This window comes from Emys orbicularis, chromosome 1 (genome assembly GCF_028017835.1).
Source record: "Emys orbicularis isolate rEmyOrb1 chromosome 1, rEmyOrb1.hap1, whole genome shotgun sequence".
NCBI lineage: Eukaryota > Metazoa > Chordata > Testudines > Emydidae > Emys > Emys orbicularis.
The window spans coordinates 14,381,099-14,399,991 of NC_088683.1; the positions used below are offsets into that span (position 1 = coordinate 14,381,099).

The 18,893-nt window shown below is 39.1% G+C and overlaps 1 protein-coding gene across 1 annotated transcript in view; it reads left to right on the plus strand.

The window, feature by feature from the left end:
- Positions 1-14,399, plus strand: part of TAF3 (TATA-box binding protein associated factor 3) — a 148,064-nt gene extending 133,665 nt beyond the window's left edge. The window contains exons 5-7 of the mRNA XM_065411969.1: positions 6,910-7,165; positions 11,580-11,686; positions 12,458-14,399. Of these exons, the coding sequence (XP_065268041.1) occupies positions 6,910-7,165; positions 11,580-11,686; positions 12,458-12,572 (478 nt within the window). The 3' untranslated portion in view covers positions 12,573-14,399. The remainder of the gene's footprint in view (positions 1-6,909; positions 7,166-11,579; positions 11,687-12,457) is intronic.
- The last annotated feature ends 4,494 nt before the right edge of the window (positions 14,400-18,893 follow it).

Below are 18,893 nucleotides of genomic sequence, written 5' to 3' on the forward strand. Positions count from 1 at the left end.
CTCAAAGGAACATTTGGCAAAGGGATAATATATTTGGCCCCAGTCCTGCACTCAAACCCCCATCCGTGGACCCTGGCATCCATACAGAGTCCTGTTGATTTTGTTCTGGCTCCACAAGGGTCTACCTAATTGTAGGATTGGGGCCTTTGTGTGCAAGTATCTATGCTTCTGAAGGTAATCAGACCCCATTGCAAGAATGGGTGAAACGTTGCTTTTTCCAGTGTGCTTTTAAAGCTGACCTAGAATTGTTTTCCCTTGAGCGTAAGAGTTAGTTCAAACCTCAAGCTCAGTCCCAGCCTCTCCTTTAATTACAGAAGCCACCCCACCAATTAATCACCATGGTTTTGGTAGTTGGAAGGTTCATGCAAAATTATTTTCATTTTGCACTTGGATCATACTCAATGATGACTCCAAATGTGACTCTATAAAAAGGTTTGAGTCATTAAAAAACAAACCACTTACTGTATGTGAGATTTTTTTTGATTTTGCTGTTTGTTGCACAAGAGCGTATTGTATACCTCAATTAAAAAGGGGAAAAAAACTTCAGGCAGCTTTAGACACATATCGGCTTCCACAGGGTTGCATGTGGAAATGGGTGTAGGGGCAATCTCCCTTTATGGCAAAACAGAAACTGATCAAATGGACCCAACAGAATTGAAGGTAAGTGCTTCTTCATTACACACACACAAAAAGGCTTTGCTTTGCCACAAAATTGGTGCGAAAGAAAAGAACTTTGATATCTCAGTTTTTCCCCTAAATATACCTATTTTTTTGTTACCAAAGTCTCACTTGTTTCAAAATGAAATTAAAACAAAAATAAGTAGCTTGCATAGAGCCAAAGATTTGAGGTGGTATTATTATTTAGTGCCTAGGAGCCCAGACATGGTCCAAGGCCATTGCGTTAGGCACTGTACAAACACAGAACAAAAAGGTGATCCCTGCCCCAAAAAGCTTGCAGTCTAAGTAAAGTTGTTAGGCAAGTGGTTCATCTGGTAGCTCAGTGTATCATCGGGCGAAAGATCAGGGTTTCGGACAGACCACATCACTCAGTTTTTGCATAGGTAGGAGCCAGTGACAAAGGTGGAAATAATAGTCATTATTCAAGAGGAGGCCTTTCTGCACCCTGGTCTACACTCCAGACTTTATGTCGGTATAACTATGTCGCTCAGGCTAGCGTAGGGTGACCAAATGTCCCGATTTTATAGGGACAGTCCCAATTTTTGGGTCTTTTTCTTATAGACTCCTATTGCCCCCCCACCCCCTGTCCTGATTTTTCACATTTGCTGTCTGGTCACCCTAGGCGTGCAGAAAATCCATACCCTTGAGCGATGCAGTTATATCGACTTAAGCCCCAGTTTAGACAGCGCTGAGGTGACGGGAGAGCTTCTCTTGCTGACATAGCTACCGCCTCTCGGGAAGATGGACTATCTAGGCCAACAGGAGAAGCTCTCCCGTTGACATAAGTAGCATCTTCACTATGCGCTACAGCAGCGCAGCTGCACTATAAAGGTAGACGAGCCCTGTGTTGCCGTAGGATCACTTTCTGATAGCTGTAGGTACTTAAAGCCCTATTTTGATTCCCATTATAGATGGTGGAGCAGGACTGTTCCCTTCCACAAACTTGTAAGATGTTCCTGAGCATAGTCTCTGGGCATATTTGCTAAAACAAGGGAAAGCAACAGGGATTGGAGTCAGCTGACTTGGGCTCACAGGGCTTGGGCTGTGGAGCTGTTTAGTTGCAGTGTAGATGCCCCAGCTTGCGGGGTCCCAGAACCTGCACTCCAGCACAAGCTCAAACGACTGCACCGCAATTGAACAGCCTTGTGGTCTGAGCCCCACGAGCCCAAGTCAGCTGATACAGGCCAGCCGCGGGTGTTTAATTGCAGTGTAGACATACACGGAGAGAAGAGACAAATGGAAATATTTGCTTATTTGAAAACACTTTTATTCTACAGTTTTTTGTGTCCAAGCTCTCAAAATATATTTAGATGTGCATTTCTCTAGGAAGGGACTTTGTTAGATGTATCAATATATAGGATACTATACCGATATAGTTAAAAGTGGCCCAACTTTCCCTTATAGGCAAGACCTTATGTTCCTACGTCACATTTGAAAATGGGAATTAAGTTCCTAAGTCATTTAGGATTTTTGAAAATATTACCCATAGTTTAGACAGGGTTTTTGAGGGGACTGCATGTTTGGAACCGTACCCTCTATAAAAAACAAAGATCATCAGACTGTGATTTCTGACTAGACTATTATATCTCTTAGTACAATGACATTTTTTGTGATCGGAACTTAGAGCAATCTGTGGTTCAAATCATACTTTTAAAAGCCATTTCCTTTTGGTTTGCCCTGTGTTTATACTAATCAGTCAATGGGGCTTTCATCTGTAAGGAACAGATTGAAATCCAATCAATTACTTCTAGAGATAGGAAATTATTTCACACCTTTGAGTCTTACTCTGTTCCAGATGCAGCATGTTACAGCTTGTGACAGTTAGAGCCAATTATAACCTGACCAACCTGCCTTGGCATTAAAAAGCCTGGTAGAACTTGCTCTGTGTTTGCAAGATCAACACTTTGCTTCTGTGCACATGTCTGGTTTGGGAAGTTTAGTTTTGTGATCTGAATGTACTGATCAGTCCAAAGCAATGATCAAAGTGGGGATTGACCAAATCTACCTTTATAAAAGGATTCCACTGCATATTTTAAGTACATTATAGTATTAGTTATAAATACGTGTATTCCATTCCATTATAAATACATTATGACATTTTGTAAGAAATATATTTCCTGCTGGCATAAAAAAGAGTTGAAAGGATATTTAAACTTGGGTAAAACCAGCTGTACTACAAAGTCTCTACAATAATTCTGCTTTCTTTGGGGAAGGGAGTGATGATAGTTTTTACTTTATATTTATGTGGTTGATGTAGACTCCCATTACCACATCTAGTCGAAGGGTTTTCTCACACTTCTTAATTCTGGTGCAGCCATTTGCATAAGACCTTTAACAATTGATTGTTATCTTTTAATATAGAAAATAATTGTGATGACATGTTGCCAGGAGAGCAGCCCACAGAGAAGCATAACTCCGATCTCAAGGCTCTAGGCATTTTTTGTTCACTTGGCTGATGTTAGTTTTTGTCTGGGTCCCGCTAAAAATCATTTAAATTTAAATAATTTAATCCTGTCCCAGTTTTCTGGGAGTAAGTGAAACTAAGGATACATTTTAGTTTATTAAGTCCTACTTTATTTGGAATTATGTGGTAAACACATTAAAGTAAAATATTATCTTCTTCCAAATTATGATGGCCTAATGTGTGATCTAGCGTCTAAGAGCACAGAACTGACGACCAGGAGGACTGGCTTTGATTCTGGTCTGTGCCGCTAATTTGCTGTGTGACCCTAGCAAACCTCTTCCTCACCTGTAAAATGGGGCTGATCATTCTTGCCCTCATTTATAAAGTGTTTTGAGATCTTTGTGTTCATGGTTCTATATAAGTCTGAAGTAATATTAAGGTCCTGGGGCTGCCGTTTTACCCTGCGTTCTCCCTACCTACATATTGCCACTTATGCAACCCTGTCTTCATATAGGAGGACAAGGCTCTCCACCCTCTCTGAAATTACCTTATGATCTCTTCAAGTGGCATAAGCCTAAACAATTCATTTCTCTTCTGCCTCTGAACTTCATTAGCCCAAGGGAGTGGTAAGCCCGACTGTGCTCCAGAATGCCGCTCTCCTATGTAATACCTGAGCACTTGTGCCATGACAAATAGGCCAGTCTTGTACTATGTACATGTTCTAATGACCCACTTCAAATAAAGAAGTAAATTGATTAATATTTGGCACTCATCAGTGAATATTTTAAGTTGTGTTGGTTTGTTCCTCACATACGCATGTACTGAGTTTCTGCAGTATTATTTTTACTTAGTTTTATTATAGTAGTTCTTACGGCCCCATTCAGGGTCATGGCCTGGCTTTGTGTACACTAGGGAAATACATTGTTTGGAAACAGGTGAGCTAACACAATTTTAAGTAAGGCTGACCATGACCAGCTAATGCATTTATTAAAAGTGGCTAAACTTTGTCTCTGTTAGATGCAAAGCTGTATTTAAAATCATGTTAGCTCACCCATTTTCAAATGCAACCCATTTACTTCTCTGGACAAGGCCAAAGACAGAACTTTCTCCAGGGGTGGTATGAGACTGTGGAATGAACTTCCCCAAGACCTAAGAACCATCACAACAACCTCATCACTTTCCACTCAAGCGTAAGGTGCATTTCTTTGACCTTGCCTTCTCTAATATAAACACATAGCAACAGATATATTTATAATAATAATAAAAACCTTACCAAAATAAGACGCTCCACTGCAGGTGCTTCTCCCTTATGGGAGAGATGAGAGAACAAACAACACAGGACAGATGTGCAGTCATGCTGCTAATGCACCACTGGAAGAGTCTTAGATACTATGGTGATGAGCCTCATATAAAAACCTATATAGAACAGATTAGAGCAAAGGTGGTGCCCTGAAGAGCTTTTAATATGACTGTAAAAAAAGATCTACAAAAGGAAGGATAAAGATGTTCCACTGGACTATCCAAAGAACTTTTGCTGTGCCAAATAATTTATCTTCTGCGTTGATTCGCCCTCTGTCTCTCATCTCATTTTTATTATTGTCAGGTTGTTTACATCAGAAATGCAGTCATGAGGCTGAAGCTGTAAACAATAGTACTGATGCTGGAGGAATTAATCCCACGTCATTACCCCGTTGCTAGTTTTCTAATGTTTCTCCTCTTTGGTTGTCCTTTTTTTATTGCCTCTCACGTTTAGGCCTTGGCAGGCAGAAATGATAATATAGTTGGTATGGTAATTAATTATATCAAAACTAGTTTTGTGAGCTATATATATATTTTTACTATGATTCTTGTCATGGTGATTGCAAGAATTTAGTATTGCAAATAGGCTATCTCAATAGAAGAACAATGCATCTTTTTATTTTAATACCTCAGCATAGCATTAATTTTTTTACACTTTCATATCTTTTGTACAATTTAACTTAGATTATGCGCTGAATGCAGACATGGCCCCAGTCCTAGCCACACTGCATTTTGACTATCCCAGGAGAATAGCAGCAGTGTACTCTTAGGGCATTCTTGTCAACAGGAATCAGTTGTGACATTAAAGAATGCTTTATCCCCTTTTAATGAAAATGTTTAAGTGTGGGATGCTAAGTATTTTTTAACAACGTATTTCCTAGAAAGAGAGATTTTCATTGTCGCTACTTTTTGTCTCTGTTTGTGCCGGTGATCAGGTGATGATCTACCATCATTTCCTATCGCTATTACTGTGGAAATTAGTGCAGGAGTCGCTCCCCCTGATGAGTTTGAGGCTGTACTCAGCTCTGACTTGTCTGCATTTTTGTTGAAATTGTAGGCCCGTTGACGTCAATGACAAAACTCCCCTTGACTTCAATAGGGCCAGGATTTCACCCTTTGTCTCTTGTCTCCAGCCACCGCCCTGCTCTGATTCTACTTCCCTTTACGTGACCCTCTTGTATTCACTCACAAGCATCTCCTTTCCGTTTTCCCTTGCTTCCCCCTATTCCTGAAATGCTCACCTTGATCCTATATGCCATGTGACCTTCTTTATTCAAAACCTACTTCTTTGCACAGTCTCTCCAGCAGTGGCCCACATTCCCATACTAACCTTGCAAAGTACAAATTAATTAAAGAAATGTTCTAACAAGATGTGCCCTTGTGAAAACAAGCAGTCTTGTAACCTTTTTTGCGTGAACCACCCCTCTCCCTTTCATGATACCATCTTTCTGTTTCAACGTTACTTTGTTTCTAACGTAGGTTGTAAGATTCTTACACCAGCAACCTTGTCTTTAGTCTTTCTGTAAAGTGTCGTGCACTCCTAGAGCATTATAATCAAGTTTTACTCAATAATAATCAGATTATCTAGTCCAGGGGTCGGCAACCTTTCAGAAGTGGTGTGCTGAGTCTTCATTTATTCACTCTAATTTAAGGTTTCGCGTGCCAGTAATACATTTTAACATTTTTAGAAGGTCTCTTTCTATAAGTCTATAATATATAACTAAACTATTGTTGTATGTAAAGTAAATAAGGCTTTTAAAATGTTTAAGAAGCTTCATTTAAAACTAAATTAAAATGCAGAGCCCCCCCAGACTGGTGGCCAGGACCCGGGCAGTGTGAGTGCCACTGAAAATCAGCTCGCATGCCGCCTTCGGCACCCGTGCCATAGGTTGCCTACCCCTGATCTAGTCCATCCCCCCTGCCTCTGCAAGATTGTTGCCTAGTGTATATTTATTAGAGCCACATCCTGTCTACTACTTCAACTACTAAAGAAGGTAGCAGTAAATGCTAGCCGCTAAGAATATTGTGTGGGTCTCATTTATTTATCTTGACTAAAACCAGCACTCATTCTATAAACATTTGAAAAAAGAAATACCAAATTTTCAAATATTTGTAGAACCTCTAATGTAGACTCCTAGAGAGTGGTATTGTCCCTCAGCTTGAAGATTAAAATTAGTGCTGCCCACAGCTGATTAACTTCCCTTTCTAATGTTTCCCACTAACTGGGAATCTCAATTTCTGTAGCGAGCTTAGTTTCTGTAAAGCCATAGAGAGTATTTCTATACAGTGAGCTACAGAGCAGTTGTGGTTGTGTCCTGCACTGAAGTTCAGTTTGTAATGGCCGTCTATTTCAACCTCTTTGATAGGCAGCGATGTGCAATGAAAACTGTCCTAATGCTGTGCTGAAGCAACCTTTTTGCTTTTTGAAAGGCAAAGTGAATTGTCTATTTTGTATTTTCTTATATTTAGCCAATAACATTTTACTGTTTTACATCAACTCGTCTGTGTCTGTCTTTTTTGTCTGGCAGAGTCATCAGCAAAGTGGTGTCAGCCCCGGAGGCTAAACCATCTACTCCTGTGAATCGGCCCAAAACACCACCACCCGTGCCATCCCCACTACCAGCTCCTGTCCACGTGACCCCTCCTCCTGCTCCAGCTCCTCCTCCTCCACAAGCTATCATCTCGCCTGCTCTAATTCCACCACCTTCTCCTGCGGTCTCTGCAGCAGGAGGCTCCAAAGCGCCGGTCAGAAGTGTGGTGACGGAGACTGTCAGTACCTACGTGGTATGTGATATACTTCAATGTGTGTCTTAATGCTATTGAGATCAATCTTTTGAGAATTCTTCTTCATGACGACTTTACATTTTCAAAGTAAAGGTACCGTGCTAATACAGTATTATGTAGTAGTCACATGTATACAGCCCCTTCTCTTTATGCACCTATTTTCAGGGGTTGATAACTTATTCAAAAAATTGTTTGTACAGAAATTTCTTATGCTTATTCTCAGCCAAAGGTTGTCTCTCTTCTGGAACGTCTACTACAGTTCCATTTGGATATTTTCTAGTTGTCTGAGCATGAATATTTTTCTCTTTGAGATCTTTCAGATTCTTTTTTAATTCTTGCCATAGATCTAGCCTTCAATGAGGAAAAGAGCCCCTCACATAGCAGAAGTTAGAATTAGCACTTAGCAGTAATTTTCAATTTGTGCAGTACACTATTATTTACTAATTTTTTTTATCGGTGTACCAAGGTTGCAGATACTTGTGCAACTCTGAAGTTCTGCACACTTCCTGCATATAGCTTGTAGCCAATCCACCATGTGCTGTGAGCTTGCCATATCTCAGGTGGGGTTAAAACTTGGATGTTCCTTAGAGTGTTCCCATTACAATCAGAAAAATTTGAATAATTGGCAACTGCTTAAGAACATTTTACTAGATGCTCAAAAGCCACTATCAAGAAAGAATGTTAAAAAAACTAACCTGGCTTAGGGGGTAGTGAAATCAGATATTAAAAATATATATATAACAAATGGAAGAAATGAGAAGTTGATAGTAATGACTATAAATCAGAAGCTAGGAATTGTAGAAAATTTATAAGGGAAGCAAAAGGACTCAAGGAAAAAACTATGGCCAGCATTGTTAAAGACATTAAGGAGTTGCCCAAGTATACTAGGAACAAAAGAAATCCTAACAACAGTAATAGTCCATTAATAGATGGAAATGGCAGAATTTTAAATAATAATGCAGAAAAGGCAGAAATGTTCAATAAATATTTCTGTTTGGGAAAAGCCAGATAGTATAGTCATATCAGATGATCAAATACTTTCCATTCCAACAGTAACTAAGGAGGATGTTAAACAGAGCTACTAAAGTTAAATATTTTGAAATCAGCAGGTCCAGATAACTTGTATTCAAGAATTTTAAAGAGCTGGCCAAGGAGCTCTCTAGACTGTTAATGTTGATTTTCATTAAGTCTTGGAACACTGGGGAAATTCCAGAAGCCTGTAAGAAAGCTAATGTTGCATCAATATTAAACGGGATAACCCAGGATGTTATGGGCCTGTCAGCCTGACATTGATCATAAGCAAAATAATGGAACAGCTGATACGTGACTCAGTTTAATAAAGAAGTAAAAGAGGATAATATGATTAACCAGTCAACATACGCTTGTGGGAAATAGATCTTGTCAAACTAATTTGATATCTTTTTTGATGAGATTACAGACTTGGTTGAAAAAGGTAATAGTTCTGATGTAACATACATAGACTTCTGCACAGCATTTGACTTGGTACTGCATGACATTTTGATTAAGAAACTAAAACGGTGCAAAATGACACACATTAAATGGATTAAAAAATGGCTAATGGATAGGTCTCAAAATGTAATTGTAAACAGAGAATCATTAAGTGGGCATGTTTCTAGTGGGGTCCCGCAGGGATCAGTTCTTGGCTATACACTATTGCAGTGGTTTTCAACCTGTGGGTCGCAACCCAGGAATGTAAGGCACTGGATCGCGGTGGCTCTGGTCAGCACCGCCGGCCTGGCCATTAAAAGTCCCATCGGTGGTGCTGCCCAAGGCAGGCTAGTCCCTACCTGTTCTGACACCGCACTGTGCCCCGGAAGCGGCCAGCAGCAGGTCCGGCTCCTAGGTGGGGGGCCCACGGGGCTCCGCGCACTGCTCCCGCCCTAAGCAGCGGCTCCGCACTTGACCAATGGGAGCTGGGGGGGGGGGGCAGTGCCTGCGGGCGAGAGCCACACAGAGCCGCTTGCGCGCCTCCGCCTAGGAGACAGACCTGTTGCTGGCCGCTTCCGGGGCTCAGCGCAGTCCGCGGTGCCAGGACAGTCAGGAAGCCTGCCTTAGCACCCCCGCTGCGCCACTGACCAGGAGCCGCCCGAGGTAACAAAGAATGTTGGTTGCACTTACATGATGGAGGACTCTATTCTGGGAAGTGCTGACTCTGAAGTCATGGTGAATAATCAGCTGAACATAAGCACCCAGTGCAATGCTGTGACAAAAAGAGCTAAAGTGATCCTTGGATGTATAAATGGGAATATCAGGTAGGAGTAGGGAGATTATATTACCTCTGTATTAGGCTACTGGAATATTGTGTCCAGTTCTGGTGTCCACAGGTCAAGAAAGATGTTGATAATTGGAAAGGGTTCAGAGAAGAGCCACGAGAATGATTGAAGGATTAGCCAACATACTTTATAGTGCAAGACTCAAGGGGATTAATCTTTTTAATTTAACAAAGAGGAGATTGATCACAATCTAGAAGTACCTACATGGATATGATAATAGAGGGCTCTTCAATGTAGCAGACAAAAATATAACAAGATCCAGTGGATAGAGGTTGACAATAGACAAATTCAGACTAGAAATAAGGTGCAAATTATTAACAGTGAGAGTATTTAACCATTGGAATAACTTATCAAAGGTTGTGGTGATTTCTCCATCACTGGCAATTATTAAATCAAGATTGGGTGTTTTCTTAAAAGGTGTGTCCTAGTTCAACCAGAAATTAATTCAGAGAAATCTTATGGCCTGTATTATACAGGAGGTCAGACTAGGTGATCGCAGTGGTGATTCATATAAGAAAACAGTGAACTTCCCAGATTAGACACCTACAAAGAATTAGTGCCTATCGTGGAAGGGCAGTGTTACTTTTGCTAGGCATTTTATTGCCAAGACTGGTCAGCCAGGTTATAATTGGTTGTAATCTGCATTCCCGTAGGCTGTAGCATTGTTTGTTTGCAGCCGAGTGCTGGTGTGTGATTCTTTCTTAGCTTTGATTCCTTCAGAGAAAATATTTTGTGTGACCCTAACATCCAAAAGTCCCAACAGTCAGTTTACATGAGGAGCAAACATTTTTGCACCAACACGAAATGACTTTGCAGAGTAAGATTTGATACATAGAGCTGAATGATCATTACAATCCAAGATCATTCAAACCAAACTCCAGCTCCCTGTCAGTGTAGAATAGCGCCCTGCATCATATTTTCCTGTGCTTTCTGCAATCTAGTTTTGAATGACAAAAAACTACAGGGCTTCCCTAGAAGCTAAGAGATGTCAGTCATGAATTATAAACTGAATGCAGCCTTTGTGCATTTTCACTGATTTCCTTGGATGGTGATCTGAGATTTACAGACCAAAATGTGCTTAGTTTTTCTTTTTAATACCCTTTGTTGTTTTTAACCTACTTACCTGCAAGAGGTTTATAAGGATGACATTAAAAGTAACAAGAAAAGTTATTCTCTGTACTATACAAGATATATGACCATGTGTTCTAGCAAATATTGAAAGGAAAATACATGAAGTCCTGTTCTAAATACTTTTAAGTAAAAGAAGTGATTAAATCAGTGTAGATCCTCTGACAGTTGCATATGAACTTATTATTATTAAATTGCATTTTATTAAATTGGTTTTGTGAATGTTTAGATTTTACCAAACAATACAAAAGACCTATTTAATGAAACAATCTTGAAATTTAAAAATTGTAATGTGGTTTAAACTGGAAATAATACCCCCAAAAAATCCATCATAAGGCATTGAATGAGATGAATTTAGTAAACAATTGCTTAATATTGTAAATGATCTGCCTTTCTCATTGCATTTACCCTTTAGTAAATTGTACTGTGACATCAGTGTCATAAAAGGAATGGAAAGTTACTCAGTAACAACTTTTTTATATCCTTGATCTTATCAGCTAGTTGAGTTTGGCTAATAAGTAATAAGGCAATATATGCACGTTGCACTGTATTTATTACATACATGTAAGACTATTATCTTATGCAAGGGGCTACCATGGTTCTATCCATAAGCAGTGTAAAATTAAAAAAGAAATCAGTCTTCAGATCACTGGGAGGGTATCAACAGCTAAGAATCTGTCCTGTTAAGCCATGATGATTGCTATAAGTGAATGACTATTCTCTTGGGTCAAGTGGTTTAACTGGCTTTACTGGTTTACAGAGCAGTGTAAAACTGTGTTTCTTTTTACCATCTGAACCCAGTATAGCAAAATCAATTAGAATGGTATTGCCAAGCACTTGTCGGTAGAGTATTCTTAGGTATACTTTCCAGGAGTAGAGTGAACATTAGATAGCTTTGACTGATAAACAGGAAATGTAACTTTAAGAAAATCAGTTACGTTTGCTTACTTGACATTAAAAAGAATCAACTTTTTCCTTCCTTTTTATACCAGATCCGAGATGAATGGGGTAACCAGATCTGGATCTGTCCTGGCTGCAACAAAGCTGATGATGGCAGTCCAATGATAGGCTGTGATGACTGTGATGATTGGTATCACTGGTAAGTTGTTGTAACCTCTTCTTTTGTGCCATTCTTTCACACCTTGCTGCTGTCCTAGAAACCACCTGGTTAGTCACAAAAAGCTAGAATTGTATTTGGGCAGTTCCTTTTCATTTAAACTAGTAATTTGGAAGATTTTACTTTTATCTTTGTTACTTTGGAAGTTTGCAAAAGTAAATTTTACGTTGTAAGGGTGCCCAAGTTTCTTCTTTGTTTGTTTCCATTAGAACTCATAGGAAAATGTTCTGCTAAAACCAGTACTAATAGTTTTGAAAGTGTTATAATATCAGATACAGGTACGTACTCTAAGAACAACAGGACTGTAAACACCATGAACATAGCTATAAAGTTTCAAGTTATGGGCTTATTATATGAAAAAAACACATTTTGAAACACATTCTCTTTTTTTTTTTTTTTAAGTGAATCACTTTATAGGTATTTTTTTGAGACAGCTAAACAAAATCAAAAGGCTTTTCCACAAATCATTTAAACAATGATGTGGCATCTTTTAAAATCTGGCCTATTACACCCAAAAGCAGTAGACGTCTCTTATTATTTTACAAAAAAAAAAAAAGTTTCTTATCTAAGTGGCATTCTAAGAAATTCATTGCTTCAAAACAAGAAGGTTTAAATTTCCAAGCTGTGAGGTTTGGGGCTAAAAAAGTTAGTCAGATTCTGTTTCCTATCTGAAAAGTTCATCCTGTATGGATAAGAAAGAAAAGTAACATGTTGATTTACTGAGACCTTGTGGGTTTTTTGTCAAATTTATAGGCTTTGTGTTGGAATTACGGCTGCACCCCCAGAAGAAATGCAATGGTTCTGTTCTAAGTGTGCCAGCAAAAAGAAAGATAAAAAACATAAGAAGCGGAAGCACAGAGCACACTGAAGTCTTCGCGGTGAATTTAAGTCATACAGTCACTTCAGCACTTCTGCCCTGACTCCTTGGTAGATGGATTTATTGTGCTTCTGCCTCATCATCCGTCATCAGGTTTTATGGATTGACTCCTGAATGAATCAGGAACAAAAATACACTGTCCGTTCTGGACTGTTGTTTTTTCCAAACTGTGCGTGAGCCCCAGTGGTTTAGATTTTAGTATGTTCTGTCACTGGCTTTCACTTACTGAAGGAAACTCTCACAGAGTGATACCGAGGGTTAAATAGTTAACGATACAGCTCCCGCTCTTGCAGATCGGCAGCAGCAATGACAAATGTTGTAAATAAAGATATCTCCTCTGTCCTTTTTGATTTGTTTTTATTCTCTCCTGAGCCTTTGCATTAAGGTGTTAAAAGAGAGGAGAAATATGTAAATTGCAGTAACTGTAATCTAAGGAGACCTACTGGAATGATTTCTGTAGTCAGAATACAGTTTTCAAAGCTCTATCCCTGCATAGCCAGATAATCATAACATGAAAATAAAAAAAGTGGCTGGTAAATATTTTTGTGATAAGAATATATGAAGCTTTTTTCCTTGATTTTTAGTACTAACATAAAATAAACATGTTCAAGCTTTTGTGAAATATCTTCTATTTTTTAAAAGAAAGTTTCTATTGTGTCAGTTGTTTTTTTCTTCCATGTGAATTGTTTTCGGTGGACCTGTAATATATTTTATACTTTTTGTTTTTAGTCATTGTCAGTGTACCTTTTCATTGCTTGTATATTTCATCAGCGTGTAAAAACACTTCTCATTAAAAGACGTTCTCTCGTGTAAATACCTGATATTTATAAAGTTCTTTTTTTTTTTTTTTTAAGGTTTATGGGTTTGGGATTTTTTGAGTGTCTAATCCTAGCAGGTATGAAAATTCTGTATGATTTATGGCCATTACTGTGGCTTTAAAGGATTGTGATAGACCCACCCCAAAAGGAGCTTTCCAGGTGGCCCACTAATGAAACCAACCAACCAACCTTCTGCTTAAGGCCCTGATTCAGGAAGGTACTTAAGGACATGTGTAACTCTAAGAGGGGAATAATCCCAGTGCATGGAATTGGGACTGTTCTTATGCATAGTGAGACAGGTACTGAAGTGTCTTTCTGAATCGGGACCTAAGGCAATGGGCTCTAGCAGTTTTAACGGTAGCAATTGAGTTTTAATTTGTAGCTGGAGCTGATCCTTTTATTTGCAAGTGTTTCTGTGTTTGTCAAAATGATTGCGCTCGCATTTAGAAAAAGGAAGTCTCGTTCGTATTCCATAAAGACTAGAAAGCATACTATGCCATTTTGTGTTTGTTGTGATGTTTTCTTTTAGTGTATCTTTTAATCAGTATTACCTTGCAAAGACAAATAAAGTATGCTATGGCAATGTATGTTTTATTCTCCATTTTAAACAAAGGAATAATTCTCTAGAATGCCACAAAACGGTGACAGTCTGAGATATTTTAGTACAGTGTGTCTGAGAGTAAATCAAGTACATAGCATTACATTTTAAGTATCACGCCTTATGTTTCAAAAGCTATAGGGTAAATCCAGCCGTCGTCAGTTAATTTTCGGGTGCTCTGGACTGTATAGTGATCAGCATCTTGAGTTTTAGAATGCAAACATTTAACCTGTTGCACAGATATTACAAATTACTTTTTTAAAATGCCATCTAAATTGATATTAATGAGAATGAATTAGTCATGTTTTTTAAAACATCTTGTCTAGGTAAAGAAATTAGGTTTTCCTGATATGACTGTTAAATTGCAAATCAGTGGAGATATGGATGAAATTGGTTTATTAAAAGTGCACTGTTACCTTCTTTGTTCCATGCCACCTCATTTATATTCTATCCCTAATTACCAGTCAACACAGTAGCCAAGACTGTTCTTGGTTTTAATTTCTAATTTTGGATCATTCAATGTTTTAAAACTTATTCTTGTTTTTCCTGTATCATAGACACACACAAAACATACTGTCTTTGGTCCTCTTTGCTTTGGTTGCACAATAAAGAACTTAGCTTTTGGTCACTTGTTTATCAATTTCCCCCTGTGTTCGGTGAATCAGAACTTCCCACATTTAAATGATTAAATTATGCAACTGAGATACAAATGGAAAAGTCTCACGTTTGCCACTTGTCCTGCATTTCAGGAATTTGCGGGTTTGTCCATTGCTATTTCAGGGTTGTTTTCCTAAACTCGGGTCATTTTTTTTTTATAAATTATCTTTGCAGTAATATCGCCAAAGAATCATTATCAGGAGGCTTGAATGGCTCATGGGATTAGGAAGGGGAGATGAAGCCTTTCACCAGGTCACAAGGTTGAATCTAGCCTTGGACAGTAGAAATGAGCAGCCTGATTCTCCTTTCACTTGCGCTGTAATAGATCAGAAGTCAAGGGCATTAGTACTGGTTGTAAGCGAAGAATCAGGATCCAAAAGTGGCTACCATCTGACTGCTGTTGAGCGGCCATTTTAAAATTACCTACATTAGCATTTTGAAGTCCACCCCGAGTGGATTATTTTAATTCCTTCCATGTAAGAGTAAGAGATTGACAATAGCAAAGTCTCAAATAGACCTCACGGAATTTCTGGCTATTATCCCTTTTCAGGGTATAGAAACTCCGATGGTGTGAGGTCAGTTATTTTTTTTTTTTAGTTGGGTGTTTGATCTGTATGTTTGTTTGGGAGTCTTTTCTGCTGTGTTTTGTGGTTTGATCTTTTTTTTCTTGTGGTTTTGGGGCTTTCAATTTTATTACTTTTGATGGAGAGGTGTCCATGTGGTGAATGTCATGCCTGTTACGTTGGGAAGGCTTTATCAAAAGGAAAGTTTGCTGGTCTTTGTCTTTAGAGGACAAGTTTCTGTCTTGTCAATTACACTGTTCAGAGTACAGTAATAAACATAGCCAAAGGCTTGGAAAGTAAAGACCTATGAGGAAAGAAATAATTTTCAGTGTATAGAGAAGACAGAGAGAACTCTACATATATGTAAAAAAACAAGACGGGGTATTCTTTTTTCCATTAATCAGTAAATCAGAACAAGTAATAGTTTTAAGCCACTGCAGCGAATACTAAGAGTAAAATTAAGGAAAACTTTATAAAAGTTGGGTAGTAGGAAAAAAACCTATTGAATCTCACTGTCGGTACTGGGCCAGGGGCTAATATGATGTAAATCTGCAGAGCCTATTTCATTTTACAGCAGCAGGGAACCTGCCCTTTTGTGCTTTAAAGACCCACTTTTTGGCTCTCTAACTGAATGAAGTCACACAGAAATATTTAAGGTGTGTAGTGTGTTCATCAGTAATGTAAGATGTGCCTGAAAGCTAGTGGAGAATCCTGAAAAACTAGCTCCCAGGATGTTTGTAATTAACTACACTCATTAACTGTATAATCACATTTTGCACCCAGAAAAATCTGTGACCTAGTAGCAAGATCTTATGGAAAAGCCTGTATGAAGAAAATGTCTTGCCTAGCAATTTTATTGAAGGGGATTTATGGAGATGTTCTTTTACCCAGATAATCTAACTTCAGAAGTGTATGTAGCACGCAAAGCATAATTTCTATGGTTGACAAGGTGTTTCTCTTCTGAAGGTGTCTGCAGTTAAGTAGAGTGAGGATCTTTATGCTCCTCAACTGATTTGTGATTCCAAATGTCCTGGAAGGAGAAAAAAAATTGAGAGGGTATCAGAGCTTGTGACTTTGTCCTGGGCTTTCCAGAGATAAAATATACAGCATTACTTCACTGTATCACCTAAACCTTCTTTGTTCTCCTTTCAATAGGATGATTAAACAAAGACCTACTAACCAAATTAAAGTATAAAATGAACACTGATATATGGAAACCTTGCCAGAAAGAATGTTAATGAATGAAGTTCTCTAAAGGCATGCTGGCTAAGTTTTCAATACAAATAGTTTTATGGCCATTCTCTTTAGTTCATAGCAGTTTTCTTTAGAAGTTTGTCTCAAAGTAGCTGAGTTTCCTTGACTGTAGAATGAATTAGATAATGTTCTGAATAAAGTCTCTCTTCACAATCGTGTCAGTCATTCTATTTAGGAAACTCTCTTTCTTCTTTTGGAATCTTGGATCAGCTGTAACCTAAAAAGTATAAAGCATCTATTAATCCATGTGTGGAGTACAGCAGAGGATGCTGTAATGGGAGATTTAAGACAGCCAAACGGCTTGTACCTGATTGATGTAAGCAGAGGCATTTCATTTAAATATGAAATTTTTCAACTGGCTGTTTGGCTCTTTCACTTGGGACAAGCCAAGATGCAGCTGTGATTCTTCATAGAACTGTCCCTGGGATGCAGTCTTTGGGCCAAATCCGCAGTTGGTGTAAAGTGACATAGATCCATTGGAGTCCATGGAGCTATATTTGTTTACACCTGCTGAGGACTGGGCTTTTTGTACATGAAGGTGATTACTTTTACAATTACTTTAAATCCCCCAGGATTCATTTTGCTTTTCCTGGAACATTGATTTTTAAGCCTGGAAATATGGAGTTCTATGTTCCTGGAAACGTATGTAAAATATTATTTCATTTTTGTCAGTGGCTGATGAATAAACACTCATGGCTGACGCATAAACACAAGACTACAGTGGGCACAGAGATATTGTGGATTTGTACCTGTGTTTGTACCTTATACAAATAATGATTGTGTTGTTAGCAATGAAGCATTGCTCGAGATTTAATGGGATGTCAAAATGTTGCCCACCGTACAGGCTTTGTAAAACAAAGCTATTGGGGAAATGTAAGCAGAAAATTTCCCATGATCCTTTTAAAAATTCAAATTGAAAGTTGTTACTAATGAGTAGATATTTCCCTGCTCTGTTGTCAATTGAAGCATTTTTCAGTGTTGTGCTATTATGTGGAAATCTGAAAGCAAAATCAGCAGAAACTGACTAAAAAAAAAAAAAAAAAATTAAAGTAACGAGCCTATTGTATTGCCTAAACTGGGGGGAGGCTACAAAAAATAACCAGTCTGACTAGTGAAAATTGAATTTGATTTTTAAACTTCAGCTTTAATAATATAAAATGTGAGGGGATTTGTTTTATAAAATAAAAACCGTTGCCTGGCAATGTCCCTTTAAAATGTAGTTTTGACAACATATTATATCACGAGCTGTTAAGCCTCAGTCATTGGTTACTGTTCTTGTTGTGAGATGTGTGATGGCAGGTTGTTGGACCACTGTACTGTTGTAACCCAGTGCTGGTAGTGGGTTGTGTGCAAGAGGTCTTGGATACACAACTGTTAACTGCAGTGGCTCTGCTAATAAGAAAACTCAACTGATTCCTGTGAGCGGGTGTGTTGCCAGGGTCATCCTTCCACATGTTCAGGGCCAATCAATATTTGTTTTATTAAACTTCTAGATTTTTCAGTTGAATGTTCTGCATTATCTGTGGGAGCCAAATAATGCAGCAGCACCGCCACAATATTTCCTGATACGAGAGCTGGAAAGAAAATAGGAGTGGGAAGGGGATTGCACAAAATTACTTCCATTTTTAATCCAAATTTCTTTTTCAGTCATTTACTGACAAGCTCTATATTAATACTAAACGTGGTGACTGCAGGTAAATGTTCTCTTTTAGTAGTGACTACAGAGGAGGAAGGATAGCACTCAGCAAATCCGACTTCATCCTGGCCTCTGTTACAGGTGACCATGGCACTTAATCTCTCTGCTCCCCAGTTTCCCCATCTATAGAATGGGGATGTCATGGAGCCCACAAGGCTAGGGTGCCTCCTCCTGGCGGGTCTGGGGATTAGCTCCTTCCAGAGGTGCTGCACCGTCCTCTGGCAGTCTCTCCACCCATCTTTGCAACTTCAGGAGCTCCTTAGCAACTTAGCCCTCCGGCCAGGTCGCTGTGCATCCTCCTCTTCTGGAGTAACAAAGCCTTTGGGGCAAACTGTCCCAGGCAGTCTGCTCTCCTCTGCCTGGTCTGTCACTTCCTCCATGACTGGTAGGGGAACCTGGGCACGCCTCTACCTGGGGTTCCAGCTCAGGGACCCTCTCAGCAGAAGACAAGATCTGGATACTCTATACCTTGCTGCCTTTCCCATGAGCCTTTCCGGCTCTCTCCTTTCTCTGGGTTTGCCAGCCCAAACTCCCTCTTCCCAGGGAGTAACTGTAAACTACCCTCTGTAGTCCCCAAAACATCTCCGTTTTCCCGGGGAGTGACTGCAGACTCCTTCCCTGCAGCTCCTAGCTGCTCTCAGCTTCTGGGTTTTATACAGTTCCCTCCTGTTCCCATCCAGCTGAGCCTCATCTAATTAATCCCTGCTCCTTGGCTCTTCCTCCAGG